General features: G+C 48.2%; 2 protein-coding genes across 2 annotated transcripts; one reads left to right on the top strand and one right to left on the bottom strand.

Moving 5' to 3' along the window:
- Positions 1-3,004: 3,004 nt before the first annotated feature.
- Positions 3,005-5,866, top strand: FTH1 (ferritin heavy chain 1). The gene is made up of 4 exons (XM_019719050.2): positions 3,005-3,499; positions 4,859-5,005; positions 5,323-5,448; positions 5,545-5,866. The coding sequence occupies exons 1-4, from the start codon at positions 3,386-3,388 to the stop codon at positions 5,704-5,706; spliced, it is 549 nt and encodes a 182-aa protein (XP_019574609.1). The 5' UTR covers positions 3,005-3,385; the 3' UTR covers positions 5,707-5,866.
- Positions 5,867-7,227: 1,361 nt separating this feature from the next.
- On the bottom strand, positions 7,228-13,667 carry BEST1 (bestrophin 1). Its single transcript, XM_074337095.1, is given in 15 exon segments — positions 7,228-7,535; positions 7,570-7,719; positions 8,434-8,525; positions 8,527-8,576; positions 8,578-8,626; positions 10,326-10,386; positions 10,389-10,447; positions 10,449-10,474; positions 10,772-10,940; positions 12,198-12,231; positions 12,234-12,333; positions 12,679-12,759; positions 13,133-13,230; positions 13,233-13,320; positions 13,572-13,667. Coding segments are annotated over 15 exon segments (1,461 nt in total).
- Positions 13,668-24,453: the final 10,786 nt, after the last annotated feature.

Below are 24,453 nucleotides of genomic sequence, written 5' to 3'. Positions count from 1 at the left end.
TGGAGGCCCTGAAACTCAGCACCTCCAGACCAAAACCTAGCTTGCCTTCCCCAATGGCCTCTCCCCCAAACTGCATTTCCTCCTGCGCTCTCAGGGAATGGCAGCTGCAGCCCAGGTGGGAGGCTCCCTTGCCCACCTCCCACCCCTCACCACCACCCACCCCCAGTATCCAGTCACCCACCTCATTCTGTCTGTTCTGTTGTCTCCATATCTCTCAGATCTGCTTTCTGTCTTCTTTGCTCACTGAGAACTAGAGCTGTTGCCTCCCAACTGGTACCCCACCCTCTGGCCTGACTTTAATCCATCTTCCACATTCAATCGTGCATCCATCTGTTCATTCAGCAAATACTGAACACCAAGTAACAAGCACCTTGCACAATGCTGGGAGCCCAGAATACCTGCCCTCCGGCTTACAGTATACAGTAGCAGGGAAGACAATTATAAGGTGTGATTTATATGTATATAATTATACATATGAATATATATAGTATATTTATTCATCTTCATTACTTACAGGAGCTACAAATATCAATTCAATTTGTCATTTGAATTTTAACTTTGTTTATGGCATCTTTTGTCTTAGAGCTTTTTTTTTTAAGGAGGGTGAAGCTCAGTGGCCCATGCAGGGATCGAACCAGCAACATTGGTGTTCCCAGCACCACACTCTAAACAGAACTTTTCATTCTTAAGTAGTGAGATCGCCAACTGCCCTTTTATGGCTTTCAACAGCCTCAGAAGAACACTCCCTATCCCAAAATTCTAAAAGATAATCTTCGATATATTCTTCTAGTAACTTCATAGCTTTTTTTAAAGCTTGAATCTCTAATCCAGCTGGAACATGTTTTGAAATAGTGAGTCATTTTCTTCCACATGACTGTCAATTGTTTCAACATAATTTGTTGAACCCATTCTTTCTCCCCTAATTTAAATGACCAGTTTAGCATCTACCAAGTTCCTATACATATGCGGGTAGGGTTGTTTCGTTGCACTGATATAGTCAGCTCTTCCTTTGCCAATACCAACTGCTCATAGTTCCTTATACTTTTACATATATACATATATACATATATACATACATACATACATATATATATATATATATATATATATATATATATATATATATATATAAAATCACAGAGGGCAAATCTACCCCATAACCTTTTTCCCCCACATGCTTATCATGTATTCTACACACTCACTGTTCCAAATGAAGTTTAGAATCATTTTGTCAAGCTCCAAAAAAAAACAAACCAATTTCATAGAAATTGCATTGAATTTGTAGGTTTATTTTGGGAGAACTGACATCTTTACAAAACTGAGGTTGGTTATTTAGAAACATGGTGTCTCTTCATTGATGGAAGTTTTCTTTTCCATCCAGCAGTAAACATTTATAGTTTTCTTCACACATTTCTTATTACCTTTATTCCTAAGTACTTGAAGCATTTGTTGCCAACGTAAACGAAAAAAATTTTCTTTCATTATATTTTTAAACTGATGGTTATTATTATACAGGAAAGCTTTGTAACTGATGACTTGCTATACTCTTATCCTAATAGTTTTTCTGTTGAGTCAGTGTAAGTTTTCTGAAAAACAAAACTAATGTGGTAGAAATCCCTTAGTGTTTCCACGTCATCCAGGATAAAATTTAACCCTTTTATTGCACATACTCCTTCCTGACCTGGCCCCTATGCATTCTCCAACATTCTCCAACATCTTCCAGCATTCTCCAACATGACTACTTTCCAGGCCTATACTCTTTCTTAAAGTATCTTGGACAGGCCATACATTTCCACACTTTTACACTTTTGCATATGCTGTTCTCTCTGCCTGGAATTCCCTTCTTCTTCTCCCTCCTCCACTTCACCTTCCTTTTAACTTTTTCTTCACACAGCGCAAGTGTTACTTTCTTAGGAAAACCTTCCCTGATCTCCTGTCCCAGACGGAATAAGGCACCCTTTGTCTCCTCTCCCAGCTTGCTTCTGTTCACTTTATTGAAGCTCTAGCCCCACTAAAATTTTTTTCCCTGAAAGTAATGTTTATTTTGAAATGAATAAAGACCCAAGAGAAAGAGCCATAATTCCATCAGCAACTTGGTTTAACATTTTAGTAGTTTCTTTTAGGTTTGGAAGTCCAGCCAGCTTCTGGTTTCAGGTTAGCATCCTGAAAGGGGTCTTGGATAAGTCTCCCCTGTGTGGAAGGACCTGGCTAAGAATAGTGAACATCGAAGCCAGCAGACTGGGGGACAGGAGCTCGAGCCTGGCTCTTTCTTCCACTCACTCCGTGCCTGGGTCATAACTGCAAGCCACATGCAGTTGACCTGCCATTCCAGGGTCCCTGGTGCAAACCGCACCTGATAAAAGAGACCACTTCAAAATGGCCACACAGCATCGTCTCCAGATGCACGCCCAAGTCTCTTCTCCTTTTTCTAACTTTCGATCTTAGTTTTAAAGTGCCACCAGTGATTTTTCTGAGGCCCAGGGGGCTCATCTCAACGACTCCCACAGGGAAAGCGGTTTCATGTCTGTCGGGAAACATGGCCCGCCCAGCCTTTGTTGTATAAACTGCACCAGGAGCCATATTTGCTTTCAGTAAAGGGCGGGAGGGCGGGGGCTGATCCGAGGTGGCCGTGGGCCCCCCATTCCGCCTCCATTTTGCAGCTTCTGGGACTTTGAGGAAGAGAAAGTGTGCCCTTTCCCAGTCCAACCAGACTCAATCGGCTTCCTAGGGCCCACGTTTCCATATCCAGTTTCCCAATTTGCATTACGAGGTAATCACCTCGGGGTGTGTAACTGCTGCTCTGCCGCTCAGATTAACAAGCCCTTGGCCTTGGCCCAGAGCCTCGGGGTGCCGTTGGGGACTAGAGTCGTCCTGATGCCCCGGGGCAGTTTCCCGTCGGTTCCAAGACCCAGGAGGCCACGCGGGTCCGAGCTCCGAGCTGGGCTTCCCGTCCCTCCCCACTGTGTCCCTTCAAAGCCACCAAGCGCGCCACAGAGCGCACAGCCACCCTCCCCGCCGCACGCTTTGCCGCACCCGCCGCGGCCTCCGGGCCTCCCCTCCCCCACCGCCCCGGCGGGGCGGGGCTTCACGCCCACCGGAAAAGACGGGGCCTGGTGCGACGGGCAATCCGCGTGATTGGTCAGCGCGGGCCTGACGCCCGCTCCCGCTATAAAAGGCCAGAGGCAGCGGCCTGCGCCACAGTCTTCGCCTGGAGTTGCCGTGGTTTCCTGCTTCAACAGTGCTTGGACGGAACCCGGCGCTCATTCCCCCGTCCCGCCGGCAGCTCGGATCTAGCCCTCCGCCACCTCCTCCCAGCGCCTTCGGACCGCCCTGAGGTTCCTGCCACCGCAACAGCGCCGCCGCCGCCTCTCCTCAGCCGCCCACCATGACGACCGCGACCCCCTCGCAGGTGCGCCAGAACTACCACCAGGACTCCGAGGCCGCCATCAACCGCCAGATCAACCTGGAGCTGTACGCCTCCTATGTCTACCTGTCCATGGTGAGCGGGCACGGGGTAACCTGGCTGCAGGGCGAGGGGCGAGGCGCGGGGCGCGGGGGGCGGCTGCCCGGGGGCGGAGCCGGGGTGTGGCTACCGGGCGGCCTCCCGCCCCCACGCGCCCTTCGGGAAAATGGAGGCTGCTCCAGGTCTCCCAGGACTTGGCTTGCGCAGAAGTTCTGGGCAGTTAGCTCTTTGCGACTGCTCCCTGGGAGGACCTCGTCATAGGCAAAGGCCTCCTGCGCACCCCTTTATGTGTACGGAGAGCCTGGTTTCTTGAAATCCCGGCATTGCAGCACTTAAAACCTATACAGTCCTGCAGTTAGGAAGGCAGGTTTTTTTGCATTTCCATCCCATCCTCTGCGTCTACGTGTCCCTGAGACCCTCTGTTTTCTTTGGTAAAGGACGAAGAGGTCCAGCTACCATCCCCCTGGGTATAGCGGAGCCTCCTGGGTAATGGTGTCGAATAGCAGCGGCCTTGGGGGCTGGTGCTAAGTGACTTATCTCCCGTGGGCCGACCACTCCCGAACAGCTGTCTCCACCCCTCTGCTCTGCTTATCTCTAAGTCCCATTTGAATTGAAGCCTATCTGTAGAATCTGCCTTTCTGTGGATAGGAAGTTGTCTTAGTCACCCGTCCTTGTGCCTGGGTACTTAATTCTGTATCTGTTTTCTATCTGTAATAAGAGTTGTAGCCCTCTAAGAATTGAACCCTGAATTCTTGGATGAAACCCACTGACAGCTACTGGGCAAGGAATTATTCTCTGCAGTGATCAGTGGACTCCGTTTTTCAAAATCCTGGTTTTAGTTGATGTGGTGGGAGTTTTAGTCAGAATTGTCTTCCGATCATGCAAATTCTCCAAGAATAGACACGTTCTTGAAAACAGGCCAGAATTTCTATGACTGCCGTTCCATTTGAGGAACACCTGAATGCAGCAAGTGTCCAAAACCGAATCAAATTTTTGCTTTCTACTGGTAATAATGTTTACCTACATTAGCATTGTACACAGTTGTCACCTTGCCTAGTGAGATAATTTTAGAAATCCTTCAGTCTGCCGTAAGCTGGCAAGCTCATGTTTTAAAAGGGGTTGATCAGGGAGGAGGGGCTAATAATGCAGGGTAAATACTCCCACACCCTCTCCAGGGAAATTTGACACTGGCTGTAAGAATTTTGCAGTAATACAGGCCTTTCAGACATTCCATACTGGTGTTCCTATGGTATTATAAAGGTTCCTTGTAGTAAACTTTGAATATCAAGGACCAGGTTTCATTTTTGTATTTTAAGAGTAGAAACTAAGTTTGTTGTGTTCAATCCAGAAACGCAACCCGACTCCTAACGAAACATGTTCACGTTCCACTTACAGTCTTACTACTTTGACCGCGATGATGTGGCTTTGAAGAACTTTGCCAAATATTTTCTTCACCAATCTCATGAGGAGAGGGAACATGCTGAGAAACTGATGAAGCTGCAGAACCAGCGAGGCGGCCGAATCTTCCTTCAGGATGTCAAGGTGAACAAAAGGTCCTACGGCTGTCACGCTTGCATAGTCTAGCAGTTCTCAGGTGTCAGAAATCAGGCAGAGACTAGCAGTTGCCCTTTTAAAACAAGGATACTTTTGGCTTTTGGCTTTCATGCTCTTTCAGGCCTACCATCTTAGCTAACGTAGGCACACAGTAATAAGCAAGGATGTTAAATTGGAAACTGTCGTCAAGGGAAACTCAGATGTCCCTTTTGCCAAAGCTAGGTGGTTACGTTAGGTACCTGCTGAATTGTCGTGGTTTATTGGTAGAGACTATAGATGCATTGACCTAACTTGCTTTCATTCAGAAACCAGACCGTGACGACTGGGAGAATGGACTGAATGCAATGGAATGTGCGTTACACTTGGAAAAAAACGTGAATCAGTCACTGCTGGATTTGCACAAACTGGCCACTGACAAAAATGATGCCCATGTGAGTATTGGCAACGTGGGAGTAAATGGAGGAAGTCGTTTCCCTCAGGGGCTGGGAAAGCTTCCCAATAATTTTCTTCCCTGTTCTGTTTTCTAGTTGTGTGACTTCATTGAGACTCATTACCTGAATGAGCAGGTGAAATCCATCAAAGAATTGGGTGACTACATTACCAACTTACGCAAGATGGGGGCCCCTGAATCTGGCATGGCAGAGTATCTCTTTGACAAGCACACCCTGGGAGACAGTAATGAGAGCTAAGCCTTTGGCTGGCTTCCAGTAGCCACGGGGGTGACTTCCTGGTCACCAAAGCAGTACATGCATGTTAGGGTTACCTTTATCTTTCTATAAGTTGTACCAAATCATCTATTTACGTTCTTTAATTTGTACCATTTCTTCAAATAAAGTAATTTGGTACCCAGCTGTTGTCTTTGAGTTTTTGGGGTCACACCAGTCAAAATGAAGTACGTATAAGAGGATTTGTACTTAGGAAAATCCTCAGGTGTATGAAACTCCTAAGTTTGGGAAAGATACCAAGGCTCGTTCGTGTGTGCTGATTTCAGACAGAACTAAAGGACTCCTGATTCTGAATTAGGTGTCTGGAATTACATGTTTCCTTCCAGTGATTCATTCTAGCTTTTGTAATTTTTATGTGCAAAAGGGTTGAGTAGTCCTGCAACTACTGATTTTTTGTTATCCATTGGGCTAACCATTTAATTCGGGCTGTCATAGGAAAACATACTCTTCAGTGTGGACAGCCATGTGGCTGACTGGGGCAGTGTCCTGTTGGTGTACACGCAGGCAGGGCCAGGCAGGTGAAGCAGCCCCCTTGGAAAGCAGGCCTGGAATGTGCTTCATCCCTATTGAGAATTGGAAAAAATATGCAACATCGAGTACAGAAGATCTCTTCATTTCAGTGCAAAATTAGCTGTAGTAGCAAAGCAAAGGTTGAGACTTCCTAATACTAAAAACCAGTGACCAATGTCAGGAGACTGCAGAGCTATTAACAGCCTTTTGTAAACAAGCCACAGTGATTTGTAAGTTTCTGTTTAGCCTTAGCAACAAGACAGATTGTAGCCCTTTTAAGTTTTTAATCAAAACTGTGTATTCTGACCACAGAAGTAACAGAATCTAGAAATAGGAAGTTAAACTTCTCTCCCATGTGATTGGGATGAGGTAGGGTGGATCTATATTTGGACGAGTGTCCAGAATAAAGGGGATCATTGGTGGTTTTGTGACAGCTTTAGGTTGACCCCAAGGAAGCAGGAAGAGCCCATTTAAGTTCAGAAGTCTTGGTGAGGTCCCAGAAGCAGTAAGATTCTCCAAGGGACGTGTGCCCTCACAACCTTTGGCCAGTCTCAGGTGTGGCACCCTGCAGGAGTGCTACAGGACGAGTGGTTAGGGGGCAGTGCTTATGTAGTCCCAGCTGGGCAGTGTGTTGAGTTCTTGGGCTACAACGTAGAGCCCCCATGACTGTCTGCCACTCCTGTTCAAAGTGAGCTGGATCTAGGCTAACATCTGCCCATCTGAGCCTGTCCTGGTAGCTCTTCCTCCAGCATCATTTCAGTACGATCTCATCCTCCACCTGTGTTCCCGGGACTTCCTGGTGATGCCAGGCTCTTGTATGAAAGGAGCAAAACTTCCCCAACACTTCCCTAGGGCCCCTGCTGAGGTGACCAGTTGTGTTCCCCAAGCCAGTGCCGGGCATAGGTCCAGCCAGCTCTAGCAGTGATGGTACCATAACAAAATTGTGGAAGAAGGATGGGCTCAGAGCAAGGGAAGCTAGTGGGGGCCACCCACGGAGGGAGAGCAGTGCCCCCGATGTGGGGAGAGGACATACCTGTTTTCCAAGGCCCAATAGGGATCTTGCTCCTTGAGTATAACGTGTGCCTTGCTTGTAGATTGTGTGCGTGGTTCTCTGAGATGACTTTGCAGGGCCTCTGACATACCTGTCAGGTTAAACTCCACAGTGTTCCTCTTCACGTGACACAGTTCTGGGTGCTCTTTGAGGCCCCAGCATACTCCAGGAGCAATTCAAGTCTTGGTCCCAGGAATCACAGGCTGTAGGCTTTGGTCTTTGACAGTGTTGTCTACGCCTGAAAGTCTGAAGACGAGGGTGCTGACAGGGTGGGAAGACCATTGGGGTGGGGCTGAGGGGTGTCTGTGGGGCACTGTGGTAGCCTGACCTCCCATACAGTGCATCGGACGTGACGGCGTCCTCCCCACTCACCTGCCAGGCCTTGCTGTCTTGCTGGTCCCTGGAGCTCTTTCTGGCTCCTGTTGCGACCTGCACAACACAAGCCGTGGGAAGGCGAGGGAGGCCGTGAGGGTTAAACTATAATAAAGAGACAGAGACTCAAATACAGTTAAATCACAGAGGACCGAGGGACTCACAGCCTCAAGGGACTGGAGCCCCGAGTCGAGTCGTGGTGGGTATTTATTGATTTCTTACAATAAGCATCACATGATTAGAAGCAGGGTTCCGCGAAACTCTCACACCACACCATAATAAAAATTCTTCCAATTCCCAGATATTTGTCCCAAAGCAACCGATGCACATTGTCCCCAGGCGACTAAGGTGGGTGTGTACAACCCCCTGGGGGAGCAAGTCTCACAAGGTAAAACCATCCCATGAGCTAAGCAGGAAGAGCGAGATCTTACCGCGCTAATAGGTCCTTTGCACAGCAGGGTGCAGGACAACAACGGGCAGGCATCAGCAGCTTCCCATAATGGTGAGGAGGAGGGGTATGGCTGCCTCCTGACTTTTATTGTGCTAACTCATGGGGGTCCCAATGGGGTCCCGTCTGGCTTAAGTCGTTCCTCCCATGAGGAAACTTACTCATCTTTGACTGCAGACCCTGTTTACAAGGACCAAATAGGGAGACTTAGGATATATGAACTCAACCCCAAAGAGGGACAGTCACGCAGAGTCTTCTTTCCTTAAGGAAAGATTGGAGGGGACAGACGGCTAGGCTGCTATGTGACCACAGGCTCCCGGGAGGCTCTCGGACTGGCCCTCATGGAGAAGGACTTCTTTCTTGGGCAAAAGTAGTTTGGTCTTTGAGCTTGCCCTGTGGGGGGTGGTCATGGGACCACAGCCCCAGAAAGCAGCTGATGACGCCAGTGTGAGCGTCCTTCCTCCTCCTGGCTTGGCTGGGACTCCATCTCTTCCTTACGCAGACTGGAAGAGGCGGGAGACTGAGGGATGAGTGGGGGGAACAAAGGACCAAACCTGACCTTTCTTCTCCCTCCTCCTGCTCCCTCCTGGCCCAAGGCCAAGGACACATCTTCCTCACAAGGCCCTGACCCATCCTGTGCCTCCTGACTAATCCCTCCCGGCCCAGCTCACCGCACTGTTCTGTGCTCCCTCTTGCCCACATTAACGCCCTAACAGCCTAGCCTGGCATTGAAGGGCTTCCCCTTCATCACCTACATCTTCCCTTTTATGACCCTCAATCCAGGCGATCTGAATTACTGGTATCCGGGTAGGGGTGGGTAGGTGAAGCCCAGGAGTGACTATGGGCAAGCCAGGGATTTGTGGTTCCCACTGGGGAGCAACGTCCCCAAGGAGAAAAGTCTGGCTTCCTGGGCACACAAGGCCTTCACTCTGCAAGAGAAGGCCCACCTACCCCGGGGTGTGGCCTGCCCTTGGCCATGTCCACCTTCTCCCCATGCGTCAAGGCCCATCTCCAGGCCCGGCTGGAGGCTACCTCCCAGGTGGCCAAAGGCGAGCTGTCTTCTATGTTCTGTCCTTTCCCAGGCATCCAGTACCGGTATTGCGTATCCAGAGTTTGAGCTCCCTCACTAAATTCTGTGTTGCTTGGAGGCAAGGTCTATGCATTATTACTCTGTTACTCCCCCTCCTCCTCCCCAAGCTTCAGCTGTTGGAATACTGACCATGTAGAACTCAAAGGCAACCTCCAGACATGTTTCTGACCTAAGCAAGCCTTCATTTGATCACTTTTCAAAATCTTGCTCACACCAACTAGGGAACTCCAGCTAATTCTAATTATAGCTTAACAGGATATTCGAGCAAGAAGAGAACAGCTTAGTACTGTGGAACAAAACCTTGCTGGTATGGTCCCTGGCGTGCACTGAAGTCCGCTCCACTCTCAACCTGGGGAGAGAGAGCTGTCGGGGCGGCCCTTCAGGCCACAGTGGGCCAGCATCCACTCAAAAGGGATTCTGACCAAACCAGGGAAACAGGACCCACATGGAGAAAAGTTTGGCTGCTGTGGGTGATGCAAGGGCTTTACTCTGTAGCACAAAGTCTACCCCGAAGACACCTGTGATGACCCAGCCTCCTGCTGGAATATGCCTGCCGCCACTCCCCCATCCTAGGGGGAGGGACACCATCCCCCACACACTGAACTCCCCATGCGAACACCCTGGCTTATCAGAAAACACGGTTCTAGACCCGAGTCGGGGACCCGGCCCTGACATCCCAACTGTATCACTAGCCACTGTCTGCACTTGAATAAGTCCCTTCTCTCTCTGGGCCTCAGTTTCCAGCTCTGAACACGGTGAGGGGCTTAGACTGGAAGTACCTAAGAGTCCTGAAGCGGTACACAGTAAGAGTGAAGGATGTGGAGGTGAGTCACGCATACCGGACCCACAAGTGCTGCTTGCCAGCTATGTGACCGTGGGCTGGGCAACTTACTTAACCTCTCTTACCCTGGACTGCATCATCTGAAAGCTGGAGAGAGCAAACCGAGGTTATTGGGAAGAAAAACATAGTTAATATAGTATATGGAGCTTGGGCCAGTGCCCAACACTTAGCAAGCACCGAATATGCATTAACTAGGCTATTCTAAGGTCCCAGGCAGGCCCTTGCACTTGGGGTTTTCTATCCACTGAAGTGGTTCCCTGGGACTGCCCACCTGATATTGAAGGTAGCTCCAAAAAAGGAAGGATGAGGAGACGGGGCGGAAGCAGCTGCCCAGGGGGTGGTGGTACGTCATCATTCCAGTATATGACCTGCTCCTTCGGGAGCAGGTCCGACACGTCCATCCACAGCCAACAGGGACACCTGGTCTCCAGGGACAGAAGAAGTCCAACAGAAAGATCAGTCCAGATGACTTGGAGAGGTCACTTCCAGCTCTCTGGGCCTCAGTTTCCCTACTTGTGAAATGGGGAGACTGACACCTACCTGCAGCCTCAAAAGTTGGGGTGAGAACCCTGGGAGTGAATGGGGATGGTTGTGGGGGTGGGGGTGAGGCAATTAATTCACTGTCAGGCCTCCCTATACAACGATCCAATTTGGGGAGAGCCCATGGGTCCAATTTGGGGAGGGTCCATGGGACAGGCTCCTTCCTCAGCCCCATACCTGCAAACTCCTGTCGACAATCCGGTTGGTCTCAAAGTCTTCATCATCCTCTCCAAATGGATTGGTGAGCTGCTCTGCCACGCTGGGAGTCGATGAGCCTCTGGAAATCCTCAGGTAAAGCTCTTTGTAGCCTTGCTCGCCACCCTTAAACCTTGGCTCCTGCCTTTTTCACCCCTAACCCCTCCCAGGATGCCCTTCCTGCCTGATCATTGCCTCTAAAGCCACTGTGTAAGGGCTTCAGCCGCCCACACAAGGGGGCATTGCCCTTCCCTTCTGGACTCCCAAGCCAGTCTCCCTGCATACCCAGAGCTGGCCCTGTGTGTGTCACTCAACCCAGTCGCCGCCTTTATCTCCCCTCGCTATATCTTACCTGAAGATGCATAATTCTATTCATTCACTCAGTTACTCATTCATGCTCTCAAACATTCCTTTATTCATTATTTTTGAATGCAACAGAGCTATATGCTGAGGCTGTGCTGAATTAAAGGGTGGCCCCAGGCGGGCAGATTCCTGGACACTAACCTCTGAAATCGCCTGCCAAAGCCCTGCAGTGGTGGTGAGCTGCAGGGAATTCAGGGGACATCCTGCAAGCCACTGGCACCACAGGAGAATTTCAAGCAGCAAAATGGTTGTGATTGGGTTTGATCTGTAGATAACTGGGGGAGGGCGAGAGGGCATAGCAGTGTGTGTGTGTGTGTGTGTGTGTGTGTGTGTGTGTGTGTGTGTAAAACATGGACAGACAGGAGGGAGAGAGAGGGAGACACTACCAAAAAACAAGGAAGAGGGAAAGTGGGTGGGAAATGGGTGGAAAGATAAAGAGGTGGAGACAAAACTGTTACTCGGTACTTCTGTTCGGAAAAACACTGGATGTGATGGGAAGGAATACTTGGATAAGCCACTTGGGGTGGGGACGAGGACACCCCAAACAGACATCTTGAGTAAAGAAAGATGGTGCTTATCTGCTTTCTAAGGGGTGGGGGCCGAGGGCGGTTAACCTTAGGGCTTTTGTTTTACTAAGCAAAGGGGACAAATTTGGGACCAGGGCCTAATTGCTAGCGACAGTGAGAAGTAGCCTCACCAGTACGGCCTGCCATGACTGCCACTCCTATTCCATGCATTCCCCTTACTCTGGACAAACGTTTGGAGAACATTCTCTTGAGGATGCATCAAATGGTTTGACAACTGACCTTTCCCTGTGTCTCTCACGCCTGCTAAGTTCCAGGCCTTGGGTGAAGAATTACGATCAGAAACAGACCTCATGCAGGTCCCACTTCCCTTTGGGTCTCAATTTCTTTGTACGTAAAGAGGTAGAGACACCAGAGGGTCTACTGCCAACGTTTGAGACTGTCCTCTCCTGGCTGGCCGTGACCCCTCTGGTCCTGTCTGCAGCTCAGCCTTGTCCTGTGAGGCTCACCTTCAGCCGGACGCATAGAAGAATTGCAGGAATGTGAAGACAGGGCAACGAGCTCCACCCCACGGCCAGGGTCGGCCTTGGCTGGGTTCAGAAACTGCCGCCCAATTAGGCAAGCCAGGAAGAAGCTGCGAACCGCCATGGTCAACACCTGGGTGGAAAAGGAGGTAGCAGAAATGGGCTGGGTGGGGGACCTGGGGTCAGGAAACTCAAGGCTGCGAGGACAAGGCCTTGCTCTGACTCGCGCACTCATGTGACTTTGGGTCTCTGTGATCTCTTTAAAATGGGATAATCACACTGCCTCCACCAGACTGGACCAGGCAGGAGCCTGGACTCTTCAAACTTGGCCCTAGAGACAACCTGCCAACTCTAGACCCAGCTCCCAGGGTGAGCCTCTTTCTCAGCCCCTAAGTGAGTCCTTGCCATGACAGGTTGCTTCCTGAGTCCTCCTAGCCTCAGTTTCCCAAAGGAGCATGTTCCCTGGCCTAGTCCTCACCTGTGTGTACACCAGCGAGAGACTGAGCCAGTTGTAGGCACACAGTCGTCGTACACCAGGAGTTGTATGCAAGGTGTTCATCTCCCGGTGGGGGGCGGAGGACGGAGGGTTGGGGTTTTGCTCACCACCTGCTCTCCCAGACTCTTCCCCAGGTACCAGGGTCTGGTGATCATGGTCCAGCCCTGGCTGTGTGATCATGAGCAGCTCACTTAACCTCTCTGTGCCTCAGTCTCCTCATCTATCAGAAAGAAGCCGGGATCTCAGAGGTTCATTTTAGAAAGGGAACTTTGGGAGGGGCCACACTGGGCTGTAGAATCCTATTGGAAAAGATCCTACAACCCCAAGGCAGGCTCTGGGAAGACTCGCAGGGGACTCAAGCCTCCTCTTTGTAGAAAACCTTGTTCCTACACAACCCTCCCCATTCTGCAGCAGCCCCATCTGTGTGGGGGCTCACGGTCAGCAGGCTCTGGAGCGGGACAGGGTCCCAGATTCCACCTCCAATCCAGGCCTTCGTTGGCAGGTTGGCAAACAACACCCAGGGCACCCAGACATGTTGTGTGGCAAGCTCAACCTTCCTAAGTACTTGTGTTCCGCGGGGGTCATGACGCCTGCAGCATAAAGTGAAGCAGTGGGTGGGGGAACCTGCAGAAGGCGTGGCTGGCCAGGTGGTCAGGCCCTGCGGGGACCCAGGGTTCAGCCTAAGTCCCTGCTGAGCTGGTACCTTAGGGACATTGGAGCTCCTTTGCGATCGTCTTTCTTTCAACGAATAATTACTGAGTGCCTACTATGTGCTGTTTGGGGCTGAGTACGTGAGGGGGGTCTCTCTTATTAACCAGGACCCAGACAGGAAAGGCCAGAGACCAAGGTCACAGATGTGCCAGAGAACAGAGAACAGGAGGCTTGTAGATGCTGCCTCGCCAGCCTAGCAGCAGGCGGGAGAAGGCACCTAAACGGGCAGTAGCCACTTGGCTTGAGTAGGTGGTGGTCATGGCCAGGCACTGGGCTGCAGCAGGCGGGCTGGGTCCTGGTGGACAGACAGGAACACTGAGTAGGTGCCTTGGTCAGAGCCTGTCTAGACTCATGTGTCACCTTAGCCAAGCCCCTCCCCTGCTCTGGGCTCCAGCTCTTCTTTCAGGACACCAGGATGGAGATGAAGTGGCCTCTAAGGCCCTTCCGGCTTTGACTGCCTGTGCGCTGTGGGAAGTGAGCCCAGAGGCTGCCCACAGCCTTGGCATGGAAGACACAGATAAGGCTATGCCAGTAAATTATAGGACAAGGAGAATGACAACAGTCCACACACTGCGCTCAGGCCTCTGTTCTGAACCCATCTTGGTCAGAAGCTCCCCAAGCTCCGTTAACCCCCCTGGAGCAACAATTGCTAAGGGGCTCGGTCAGCCTTGTTCACCTTCCCGTCCCAGGGCCCAGAACAGAGCTGCTGGCAGAGATGTTCAAATAATGTTGACTGAGTGATCCACCTGCTGGTTCTTCTGCCCTGGGAATACTTGTCCTCATCTAACTGTGGCTCATTCCCACTTCAGGTCACCTCCCCTGAAAGCATGTCCCCAGCCACCCTACCTGGAAATAGCATCCCAGGGCCACCCACACTTTCTGTCCCCTTGCCTAGCTCCGGTTTTCTACACAGCACTTAATCATGTTATAGTTGAAATTATTAGGTTGGTGCAAAAGTAATTGAGGTTTAAAAGGTTAAGAATCATAGAAACTGCCAATTACTTTTGCACCAACTTAATATATTTTGCAGGCCATCCGCTTGTTTACTGCCTATTCCTTCCTTAGAATAAAGGTTCCTATTTTGTGTTCTCGAAGGAGGTGCTCAGTTACAATTTATTGAAGCACTGATTGACACCCACTCTCCCCGCTTGCTCTGATGCCACCTTGGCTGTCTTTCTGTGCCCGGTGCACACCAAGCTCATTCCCACCTCAGGGCCTTTGCACAGACACACAGGCGCCCACTCAGCTGCATGCATGTTGCCTGTGTGTATACATCACACACAGATATGCAGGGACGTCATCCACGCCAAAGGCCTTCAAAACCCCAGCCCAGCCCACCTGGGCAACCCCTTCTCACAGGTGGGTCTCCAGGCTGGTTGGGTGAGCCCACAAAAGGTCTGGCCACTGGACTGGTGGGACTCTCTGGGGTCCTGTGCCCAGTGTCTCTGCCCACACTTAAGGGCTGGCACTGCCCATACGTGTGCTAAGTGGTCACTTGACTCCTTAAGCCAGCACCTCCACAAAGAAGCCCTCGTGTTGGCCCCTTCTCATAATCTGCCCGTAAGCAGCAGCCAGAAAAATCTGCCAGGACCCCTCTAACTCCTTCCTGGTCAGGGGCATGGGGCTGAGAGCAGGGCGGAAATTTCGGGCAATCCCCCTCCACCACAGGCCCTGACAATTCTGCAATTTTCTCAGGACCCTAAAATCCAGAGATTGAGGGATCTGTTTCTGACCCCTGAGATCTTGCTGGGAGAGCTGTGGGAGGGAGAGGCCAGGGGGCTCAGGGCCTCAGCTGCTGTGCCAGGAGCTGCCCACAGAGGGGGAGCTTCCGCCTAGGCCCTGTGGGGTTTGGCAGTGCTGTGAGCCAGTCAGAAGTCCTGGCCCTGTCACCTGTGTGCGGTGATTCTTGGTGGGCCTCTGCTCCTCTTTAGGCCTCAGTGTCCCTATCTGTAAGAATGACAGAATTCTGTGTGTACAGGTGAGGAGCTCTGATTGGCTGCTGGTGACATCATAGGCTACTTGGGCTGTGACTGGCTGGCAGAATCCAGTTAGTAGGTTGTCTGAGCTGTGGAAGAAGAGGGGACGGGGGCTGTTGCATGTGGGGCCCGGGCCGAGTGTGGGATGACACAGCAGCTCTGGTGTTCATGCTGCTGGCTCCCAGCCAGCTCATGCGAAATAGAGTATGTACTCAGGTCCCCAAGAGCAGCTGGTTAATATCTCAGCCGCTGGCTTCATACATTTTAATACATCAATCAATACGCGAGGGCCCGCCTAAGCTGCTGGAAACGATGCGTGTCTAGGACATGCTCCTCTTGTTTTAAGGGAAAGCTTAAAGCAGCAGTGGCCCTTGTTTCTTCTGTGGCCGTAAGATTGGCTGAGAATATTTGTTAACCGTGTGGCTTCTCGGGATCTTTCTCCAGAGTCTGATTCTGCGATGTAGGAGATACTGCATTTCTAACAAGCACTACGGGATTATGCCAGTGGTCTTCCGACAGCACTTTGAGAAGCTCTGATTTGCAATCTGACCTTGGGCATTGGAATAAATTCACCCCCCTTTCCTCCCTCTTCTCTCTCTCTATCTCTCTGACATACTCCTAAGTGTTCACAATGCCGAGATCACAAGTGATTTTGGAACACACCATTTTTCCCTCGATAATTCAATGCCTAGAAAAAAATTATTTCACAACGACCTTGGGTTCTTTTCTAATCACAGCAGACAACTATGAGGGGGTCTCTTCAGAGATCAGGGACAGCCCTGGGGAGTATTTGCTGCCTCCCTGCCTCCCACGCTGTGGGAAACACCATTCCCATCGCTGTCCTTAACTGAACCAAGGAAAGGGGCAGGTTCACTTGAGCCTCAGTCTCTTCATCTGTGAAATGGGACAATGACACCCACTTTGGCAGCTGGATGAGAATGCTGAATGGGGAATGTTTTAGTCAACTCTCCAAACCAGTGGCTCTCATGCCTGACTGCCTGTTAACGTTTCCTGGTGACAGTCTGCAAACCCCAGTGCCTCGCCCCACCCCTCTAGAGTCAATCGGTCTGGATGGGGTCCAGGCACTGGTGTTTTTTCAAGTTCCCCAAGTGAGTCTAATGGACTGTCTGAGTTGAGAAGCACCGTTGTATTTTCCTACCTTGTAGTCCCTCTTCCCCCACCAACACATATCAGTGCTTGAGAATGAGCTTTCCATTTAGTAGATGACTAATAAATATATATTTTTTAATTAAAATTGAAACATGTGCCTGGCACCACACCTGTCACAGGGATGTTCACTTTGTTATTAGTTGAAGGAATAAATGCAACACCAGCCTTTGTTGGGTCAGGTTCTTGCCTCCCCTGTGGTGGCCACTGGAGGGCGCCCTTGACTAGCTGGCTCTGGCTGGCTCAGGAAGCCTGGTCTGCTAGTCAGAGTCTGTTTGGACCCTGAAAGGGACACTGGTGGCTCCTTTATCCTTTATCTCCTGGACTCTAACCAGATGCCATGAGAGGGAGTTGGAAAAAATTGGAGTCCTCCCTCCCTTTCCCCTGAACTGCAGGCTCCTTCACAATATCTCCAAAGTCCCCAGGACCAACTGACAGTGCTGCCCCAGCCCCTTCCCCTCCCAGATGGCCCAGGATATCCCTAGAGACACCCCGTGAGCAGCTATTTGCTCCTGACACCACCCCAGCACTAAGACAGGCACACCCCAGGCATAAGTCATGGTCTCTCCCACTGGATGTTGGCCATGAAAATGTCCCCAGCCAGCCAGGCACTGATTGATCGATGCCATGCTGGGACAAAAGGCCCGAGGACTGATCCCTGTGAGGATGGGGCCCAACCCAGTCAGAATCGACCTCTTCTGCTTTCCATTCTGCAAAGTAGTCATTCAACAAACCATTTCCGAGGTCAAAACTGAGACCATCCTGATTCCTGCCTCCCAGAATTCATAGCCAATTTATCTGAAGAAATCCAAAACACTAATTTGAAAAGATATACGCACTCCTATGTTCATTGCAGCATTGTTTACCCTTGTGTTCATTGCAGCCAAGATATGGAAGTAACCTAAGTGTCCATTAATAGACGATTGGGTACAGAACATGTGGTACATATATACAATGAATGAAAAAAGAATGAAATTTTACAATTTGTGACAACATGGATGGACCTAAGGGGTATTGTGCTGAGTGAAATAAGTCAGACCGCGAAAGACAAATACCATATGATTTCACTTACACGTGGAATCTAAAGAACAAAACAAACAAATAGATACAGAGAACAAATCGATGGTTGCCAGATGGGAAGGGGTTGGGGGAAATGGGTGAAAAAGTGAAAGGAATTAAGAAGTACAAAAATAGTCATGGGGATGTAAAGAACAGCACAGGAAATATAGTTAATAATATTGTAATAACTGTGTATGACTTACTGGGGTGATAACTTTGTAAGTTATATAAATATCAAATCACTTGTACACCTGAAATTATTAATAATATAATATTGTATGTCAACTGTAATTGAAAAATAAATTAAGAACAAGAATTCATAACCAAATAAAAACCAGGGAAACAATTCTAACAGAACAGCAAGCCTAATATCTGTGCCAAGTGCACAGAGGTCAGGGAAAATGTACGGGGAAGCAAGCATTCGAACGGGGTCTTGAAGCGTGAGTAGTAATCTGAGCTGAGAAGGATGGAAGAGCATTACATATCAGGGGAACAGCCCATGAAAAGTCACAGAGGCATTACTGAGGAATGGTTCAATATGACATTATTATCTATATTTTACAGAGGAGGGTTTTAAAGCTCAAGACCTGCCTTGTCCGAGGTCACACAACTGTAAAGGGCTAGGCTGGGACTGGAATATGGCTCTTCTGTTTTGAATCCTGTGCCTTTCCACTATCCACTATCACCTCGCCAGTGGAGGTCAGGTTCTGAGAGGTGGAGTTCTACCTGTTAGGGTCATGGTCTCTGTTGGGATTGAAGGGAGGTCGAAGGGATGGAGAGACTTTGTTTGCAGCAGAGCTCTTGGTCTGGAGCCCCCCAGCAGAGAGCCTTCTCTGGGGGCAGGCAGAGCAAAGCTGGGTAGATGGGTGCAGCTTCTAGAGGCAGAATGTTATGGCCTTCTTCTAGGATCACCATGGCAACAGGGGCATCACAGAGGGCCTGCCATTGTGTCCTCTCAGGCCCTGCCTCAGCTGGGCAGGAAGAAGGGCAGGGGCCCTGGGGTGGGCCAGCCAGGTCTGGATGCTCCTCCAGGCTGTATGTAGGGTACCTGGCAGCCCACACCCCTCTCTTAAGGCAAACACAGAACAAACAGGGCAGAAGCCAAGAAAGAAAAGGAAGGCTTAGCACAGCTCGACAGGGAAGAAGAGGGGTACTGCCAGCCTGGGGCCTGGAAACAAGACAGACGGCACCTCTATACTGGGGCCAGGCAGCCCTGATCCCTGAAGGGCTTGATAGAGCCAACATTCAAAGAGATGAACATATAAGCTCTGGCTCCTGCAGAAAGACACAGGGACCAGGAGAAGCTGGGACACGCCTGGGTCCAGCTTCACCAATCCCACTCCTGCCAATGACAACAGAATATCATGGAATAGGCCAGAGCCGGCTCTACTAGAGACGCAAGGAAAGAGGATTCACCACAGCATTGGGGAGAACACTGACCTCTGAGCTGCCCTGTTCCCATGGACTCTGCCTCGCTGAAGCCAGCCAGGTGAGGCACAGACCCCATCCTCGCCACCACCCAGCCACCCCACCAACTCAGAATGGGGACTAATGGGCAGGTGAAGGGAAGGAGGAGCATCACAGGTCAGGCTTCTCCTGGAGAACTGCACTGGGAGTGAGAACCTGGATGCTGTCACACATTCACTACAAGTCGGTGGCCTCAGGTTTCCTCATCTGTTGAATGGGTATGTTAACAGTTTGCTACACTATGAGAGAATGTGAATGGTTTCTCATCCAGCTGCTCATTTTGCAGACAAAGAAACTGAGGCGTATCAAGTCACCAAGAGTTAGAGTCGGAGCTGGAAGGTGTAAGGAGGTCGCTGTCTAGGTCAGAGCAGGGTGTGTCCTCACTGTTCCAGGCTGTTCCTGTGGTTTTAGTTCCACAAGCACGTGCTAAATGCAGCTGTGCTTACTTAGCACTGTGGTGGGCCTTGTAGGAGGGAAAGAAGAGAAGGAACAACTGTTTCTCGACTGTCCTCAGCATTTACTGGGTACCAGGCAGGGCACTAAGCGATTTTTAGAAATGGTCTCATCTCATCATCAGAACAAACCCCTGGGGTATAGGAGGTGTTATCCACCTGTTACAGGTAGACATCAAGGCCCAGAGAAGAAGGTAAGTAACTTGCCTGAGCCTCTACTCAAACCAAAGTCTGCCTGGTCCAAAGCCCTTACAGTAACGACTGTGCAAACTGCCTCTGGGCCCTTAGTTGCTGACCATGGGGTTGGGGTGAGGATGCCTGGCAGACACACCCTGGAGGGGACTCCTATGCTGGGTGGGGGGTTGGACCAGGTAGCCTCCTCTTAAGAGTGTGTGCATCAGTTTCCAGGGAGCCTTTTCCAGGAGGTGGCCAGGTGGGTGGAACAGACCCCAGGGCAGAGGCAGAGAGTAGCACAAGGGCAGGCCAGATGAAGAGTAAGCCACATTGGTGACATCTCTCAGGGCAACAGGACCACCAAGCAAGCTGCCTCTGGTTGCCTCCAGGTGCCTGAGGCATGGTTGCCTGGACAACCACAACTCCACCCCTTTTCCACAAGTATGACCTACGCTACATAGGCTCCTGTGGGGAGGGAGGGGCGGGTGGCATCCAGGAGCAAGTCTTTTCCGTACTGGCACTTCAGCTTTAGAGAATTGCTCCATCGTCCCCCGCCTCTGGCTGCTGACTTCTAGAACCTGGCTGCTCAGAGAGAAGTCTGGGGCCCATTTGCAACAACTTCATTTGGGTGCTTATTAGAAATGCAGACTCTCAGGCCCCGCCCTAGACTCACTCAGTCAGAATCTGCTTTTTAACAAAGTCCACAGGAAATCTGTGTGCACAGGAAAGTTTCAGAGGCTTCCTTCAGACAAGGACAAGAGAGATTTAAATTTATGATTGTACTGTGTGTTTATTGTAAACAGGAAAATACAAAGCAGTAAAAAAATATTATCAAAATTTATTATTTTAATGTATTTCATTCCAGTCTTTTTTTTTAATAGTAAGGTAAACGTCACATACTATAAAATTCACCGTTTTAACCATTTTAAGTGTACAATGCAGTGGCTTTTAGTTCATTCAACCAGCACCACTACCTAATTCCAGAACATTTTTAAGCATCCCAAGTGGAATCTCAGTACCGATTATATAGTCACTCCCCGTTCACTCTTCTTCCCAACCTCTAGAAACCATTAAATTGCTTTCTATTTCAATGGCTTTCCCTATTGTTGACATTTCATATAAGTGGGATCATACTATATTTGTCCGTTTGTGTCTGACTTCTTTCACTTGGCATAATGTCTCCCAAGTTCATTCAGGTTGTAGCATTTATCAGCACTTCACTACTTTTTGTGATAAATAATATGGATACACCACAATTTGTTTATTCATTTACCAGCTGTTGGACATTTGAGTTGTTTCCTCCTTTTTTTTGGCTACATTTTTGTACAAGTTTTTGTTTAAACTTCTGTCCTCAGTTCTTTTGGGAACATATCCAGGAGCAGAATTGCTGGGTCATATGTTAATTCTATGATTAACTTTTTATTTTTATTTTTTATTGGGGAATATTGGGGAACAGTGTGTTTCTCCAGGGCCCATCAGCTCCAAGTAGTTGTCCTTCAATCTAGTTGTGGAGGGCACAGTTGGCCCATGTGGGAATGGAACCGGCAACCTTGTTGTTCAGAGCTCGTGCTCTAACTCGCTGAGCCATCCAGTTGCCCCTCTATGGTAAACTTTTTGAAGAACTGCCAAACTATTTTCCATAGCAGCTGCACCATTTTAAACTCCCACTGGCATTGTATTACGGTTCCAATTTCCCAACATCCTCAGCAACACTTGTTATTTTTCTTTCGTAATTTTTTAATACTGCCATCCTAGTGAGTGTGCACGGTATCTCATTGTGGTTTTGATTTGCATTTCCCTGAAGACAAATGATGTTGAACATCTTCTCATGTGCCTATTGGCCATTTGTATACCTTCATTGGTAAAATGTCTATCCACATCATTTGCCCATTTTCAATTGAATTGTTTATGTTCTTATTGTTGAGTTTTAAGAGTTCTTTATATATTCTGGATCCTAGATCCTTAAATGATATATGATATGACCTACAAATATTTTCTATTATTCTGTGAGTTGTCTTTTCATCTTAAGAATGTCATTTGATACACAATTTTTTAAATTTTGATGAAGTCCAGGTTATCAAATTTTTATTTTCGTTGTTTGTGTTTGGTGTCATACCTAAGATACCATTTCCAAATCCAAGGTCATGAAGGCTAGCCCTTATGTTTTCTTGTAAGAGTTCTATAGATTTAGCTCTTATATTTAGGTCTTTGACCTAGCTTGAGTTAATTTTTTGTATATGGTGTGAGGTAAAGATCTAACTTCATTTTTTTTTTTTTTTTGTATTCATATATCGAGTTGTCCATGCTGTTGAAAAAGTTATTCATTCCCCTATTGAATGGTTGAAAATCAATTGACAATACACGTATGGGTTCATTTCTGGGCTTTCCATTCTATTCATTTGTCTGTATCTCTATCCTTATGTGCTCATTGCTGGGTTTACTTTGCTAATATTGCATTAAAAATTTTTTTCATTGTGTTTGTTAATGAGATTGGCTTATACTTTCCACTCTCACACTATTCTTCTTATGTTTCTGGCCTTAGAATGAGCTGGAGTGGTTTTCTCTTTTTCTTTTTAAAATTAATTTTGATTTTATCAAAGTAGTAACGTGTATAATTTAAAAAGTCAAATAGTCACAAAAAGGTTTATCATGAAATACAGCAGTTTTCTGCTCCAACCCTACCTCCCCTCCTGTCCCCCTCTAGTTGTTACTTCTGAGATTTATCCATCTTCATATCTCTAAATAACACATGAGTTGACTGACAACTTTTTATTAATCATTCAATCTATTGACTTCTTATTTGATGGATGAAAATTTACTTATCTGGTACCACTGTGGGTTAAAATAATAGGGGCTAAGGGAATACTTGACCTTTATATTTTTATGCCTACCCCAATGTCATTCTTCACTGAGTTTTAGAAGCTGTGATTATATTTTCTACTTTTGGTTTTTCCTAAAGTTACCAATTGTCTTGTTTTTCTTGTACAGATTGTTAATTCTTCCCACACTTTCTCATATCTTCAGGCACATAGTTAATCTATCAGTTCCAATGACTTTCCATGGAGACATCGTTTCTGGTGACCATTATTCTTCTCTATCCGGGCTGGTGCTCACCGTGCTGCTATGTAGCCATTGTCCTGGGACTTTCTTCTAATCCTTGGACTAACCTTTCTCATTCTCCCGGGTCAGGTTCCTTGTTTCCCTGTATCCTCTTTCTTTCTTATGGCTTACTCTTCTGTTTTGGTTGACCACACCCTGTAATAGTTCATGGGTTCAAAGTGGTCTTCCAGTGGCAGACGGCATGGTGATGACTACCCTCATCATACCAACTTCTGGGTCTTCTCTCCTCCAGTTTGGACTAATTCTTATCGTTGCCCTCACAGGATGCCAGCATCTGCCCTCATTATCATTCTGAAGATTCCCTTTCCTTTTGTCCTGTGTTGGCCTTCCTGTCTCCTGATCGAAGTGTTTTCTGTCTTGGTTTAGTCTTCATTTTGTTGGAGTGCATCCTTCAGCCGTTTCTGAGAAAGAGTATGTAAGAGTTAACAATTTTTGAGACCTTGCATATATACTTGAATGATAGTTTGGCTGGCATAGAAATCTAGGTTAGAAATTATTTTCCTTCAGAATTTTGAAGGCATTCTTCCATTTTCTTTTCTTTTCTTTTTTTTAATTGGGGAGCAGTGTGTTTTTCCAGGACCCATCAGCTCCATGTCAAGTCGTTGTTTTTAGTCTAGTTGTGGAGGACACAGCTCACTGGCCCATGTGTGAATCGAACCAGCAACCCTGGTGTTATGAGCACTGTGCTCTAACTCCTGTGCCAACGGGCCGCCCATGCATTCTTCCATTTTCTTCTTGCTTCTGGTGTCACTGCTGAGAAGTCCAAATCCATTCTGATTCCAGATCCTTTTTTGTGACTGTGTTTGTGTTTCTGGAAGCTTGTAAGATCTTCTGTTTGTCCCCAGTTTCCTGAAATCATATTCTGATGTATCTTAGTAAATTCATTGACTCTGTTAGGCACAAAGGGGGGCCTTTTCAATTTGAAATATCATATCCTTTAGTTTGAGGAAATTATCTTGAATTATTTATTTGATGCTTTATTCCCTCCACTTTCTTCTTTCCTCTCTTTATGGAATCTTTGTTATCCAGGTACTGAACACCCTACATTTGTACTCCAATTTTCTAATCCTTTAATTTTCATTTCTTTATTTTTGTTTACTTTGGGGGTTATTCCCTCAATTTCGTCTTCCAGCCCTTCTTCAGCATTCTTTGTTTTTGCCATGATGTTTTCTAAAAAATATTAATTCCCAAGAGTTCTTTTTGTTCTCTGAATGTTTACTTCTATAAAATCACACTCTTATTTCATGAATGTAATACTTTTTGTTCTCTCTTTGAGGATGTTAATGACAGAGTTTTTTTCTTTTCTCTACAAAGTCTCTGTTTCTTGCAAGTTGCTTTCATTCTGCTTACTAGTTTGATTTCTTTCATATTACAGGGTCTTCTCAGTTGTCTAATCGTTTTGGTTGTCTGCTCATTATTAAGACTGGGAGCTTAAAAATTGATGGGAGACTAACCATGTTGACTTAGAGCTTCACGCTATGTTGTTCTTACTGGGCATTCCTTGGGCAACACTAATCTCAAGGTCTTCAGTTCTTTCTTCTTGGGCTGGCCAGCGTCCCCAGGGAAGGCTCTTCCAACCCACACTTCCTGGAGGGTTAAGGTCTGACTGCCACTATTCTGGCTGCCAAGTG

The sequence above is a fragment of the Rhinolophus sinicus genome, linkage group LG06, assembly GCF_036562045.2.
Source record: "Rhinolophus sinicus isolate RSC01 linkage group LG06, ASM3656204v1, whole genome shotgun sequence".
Classification (NCBI taxonomy): Eukaryota; Metazoa; Chordata; class Mammalia; order Chiroptera; family Rhinolophidae; genus Rhinolophus; species Rhinolophus sinicus.
The sequence above is the reverse complement of the archived record's forward strand: the minus strand, read 5'-3'. Positions and strand labels throughout refer to the sequence as shown.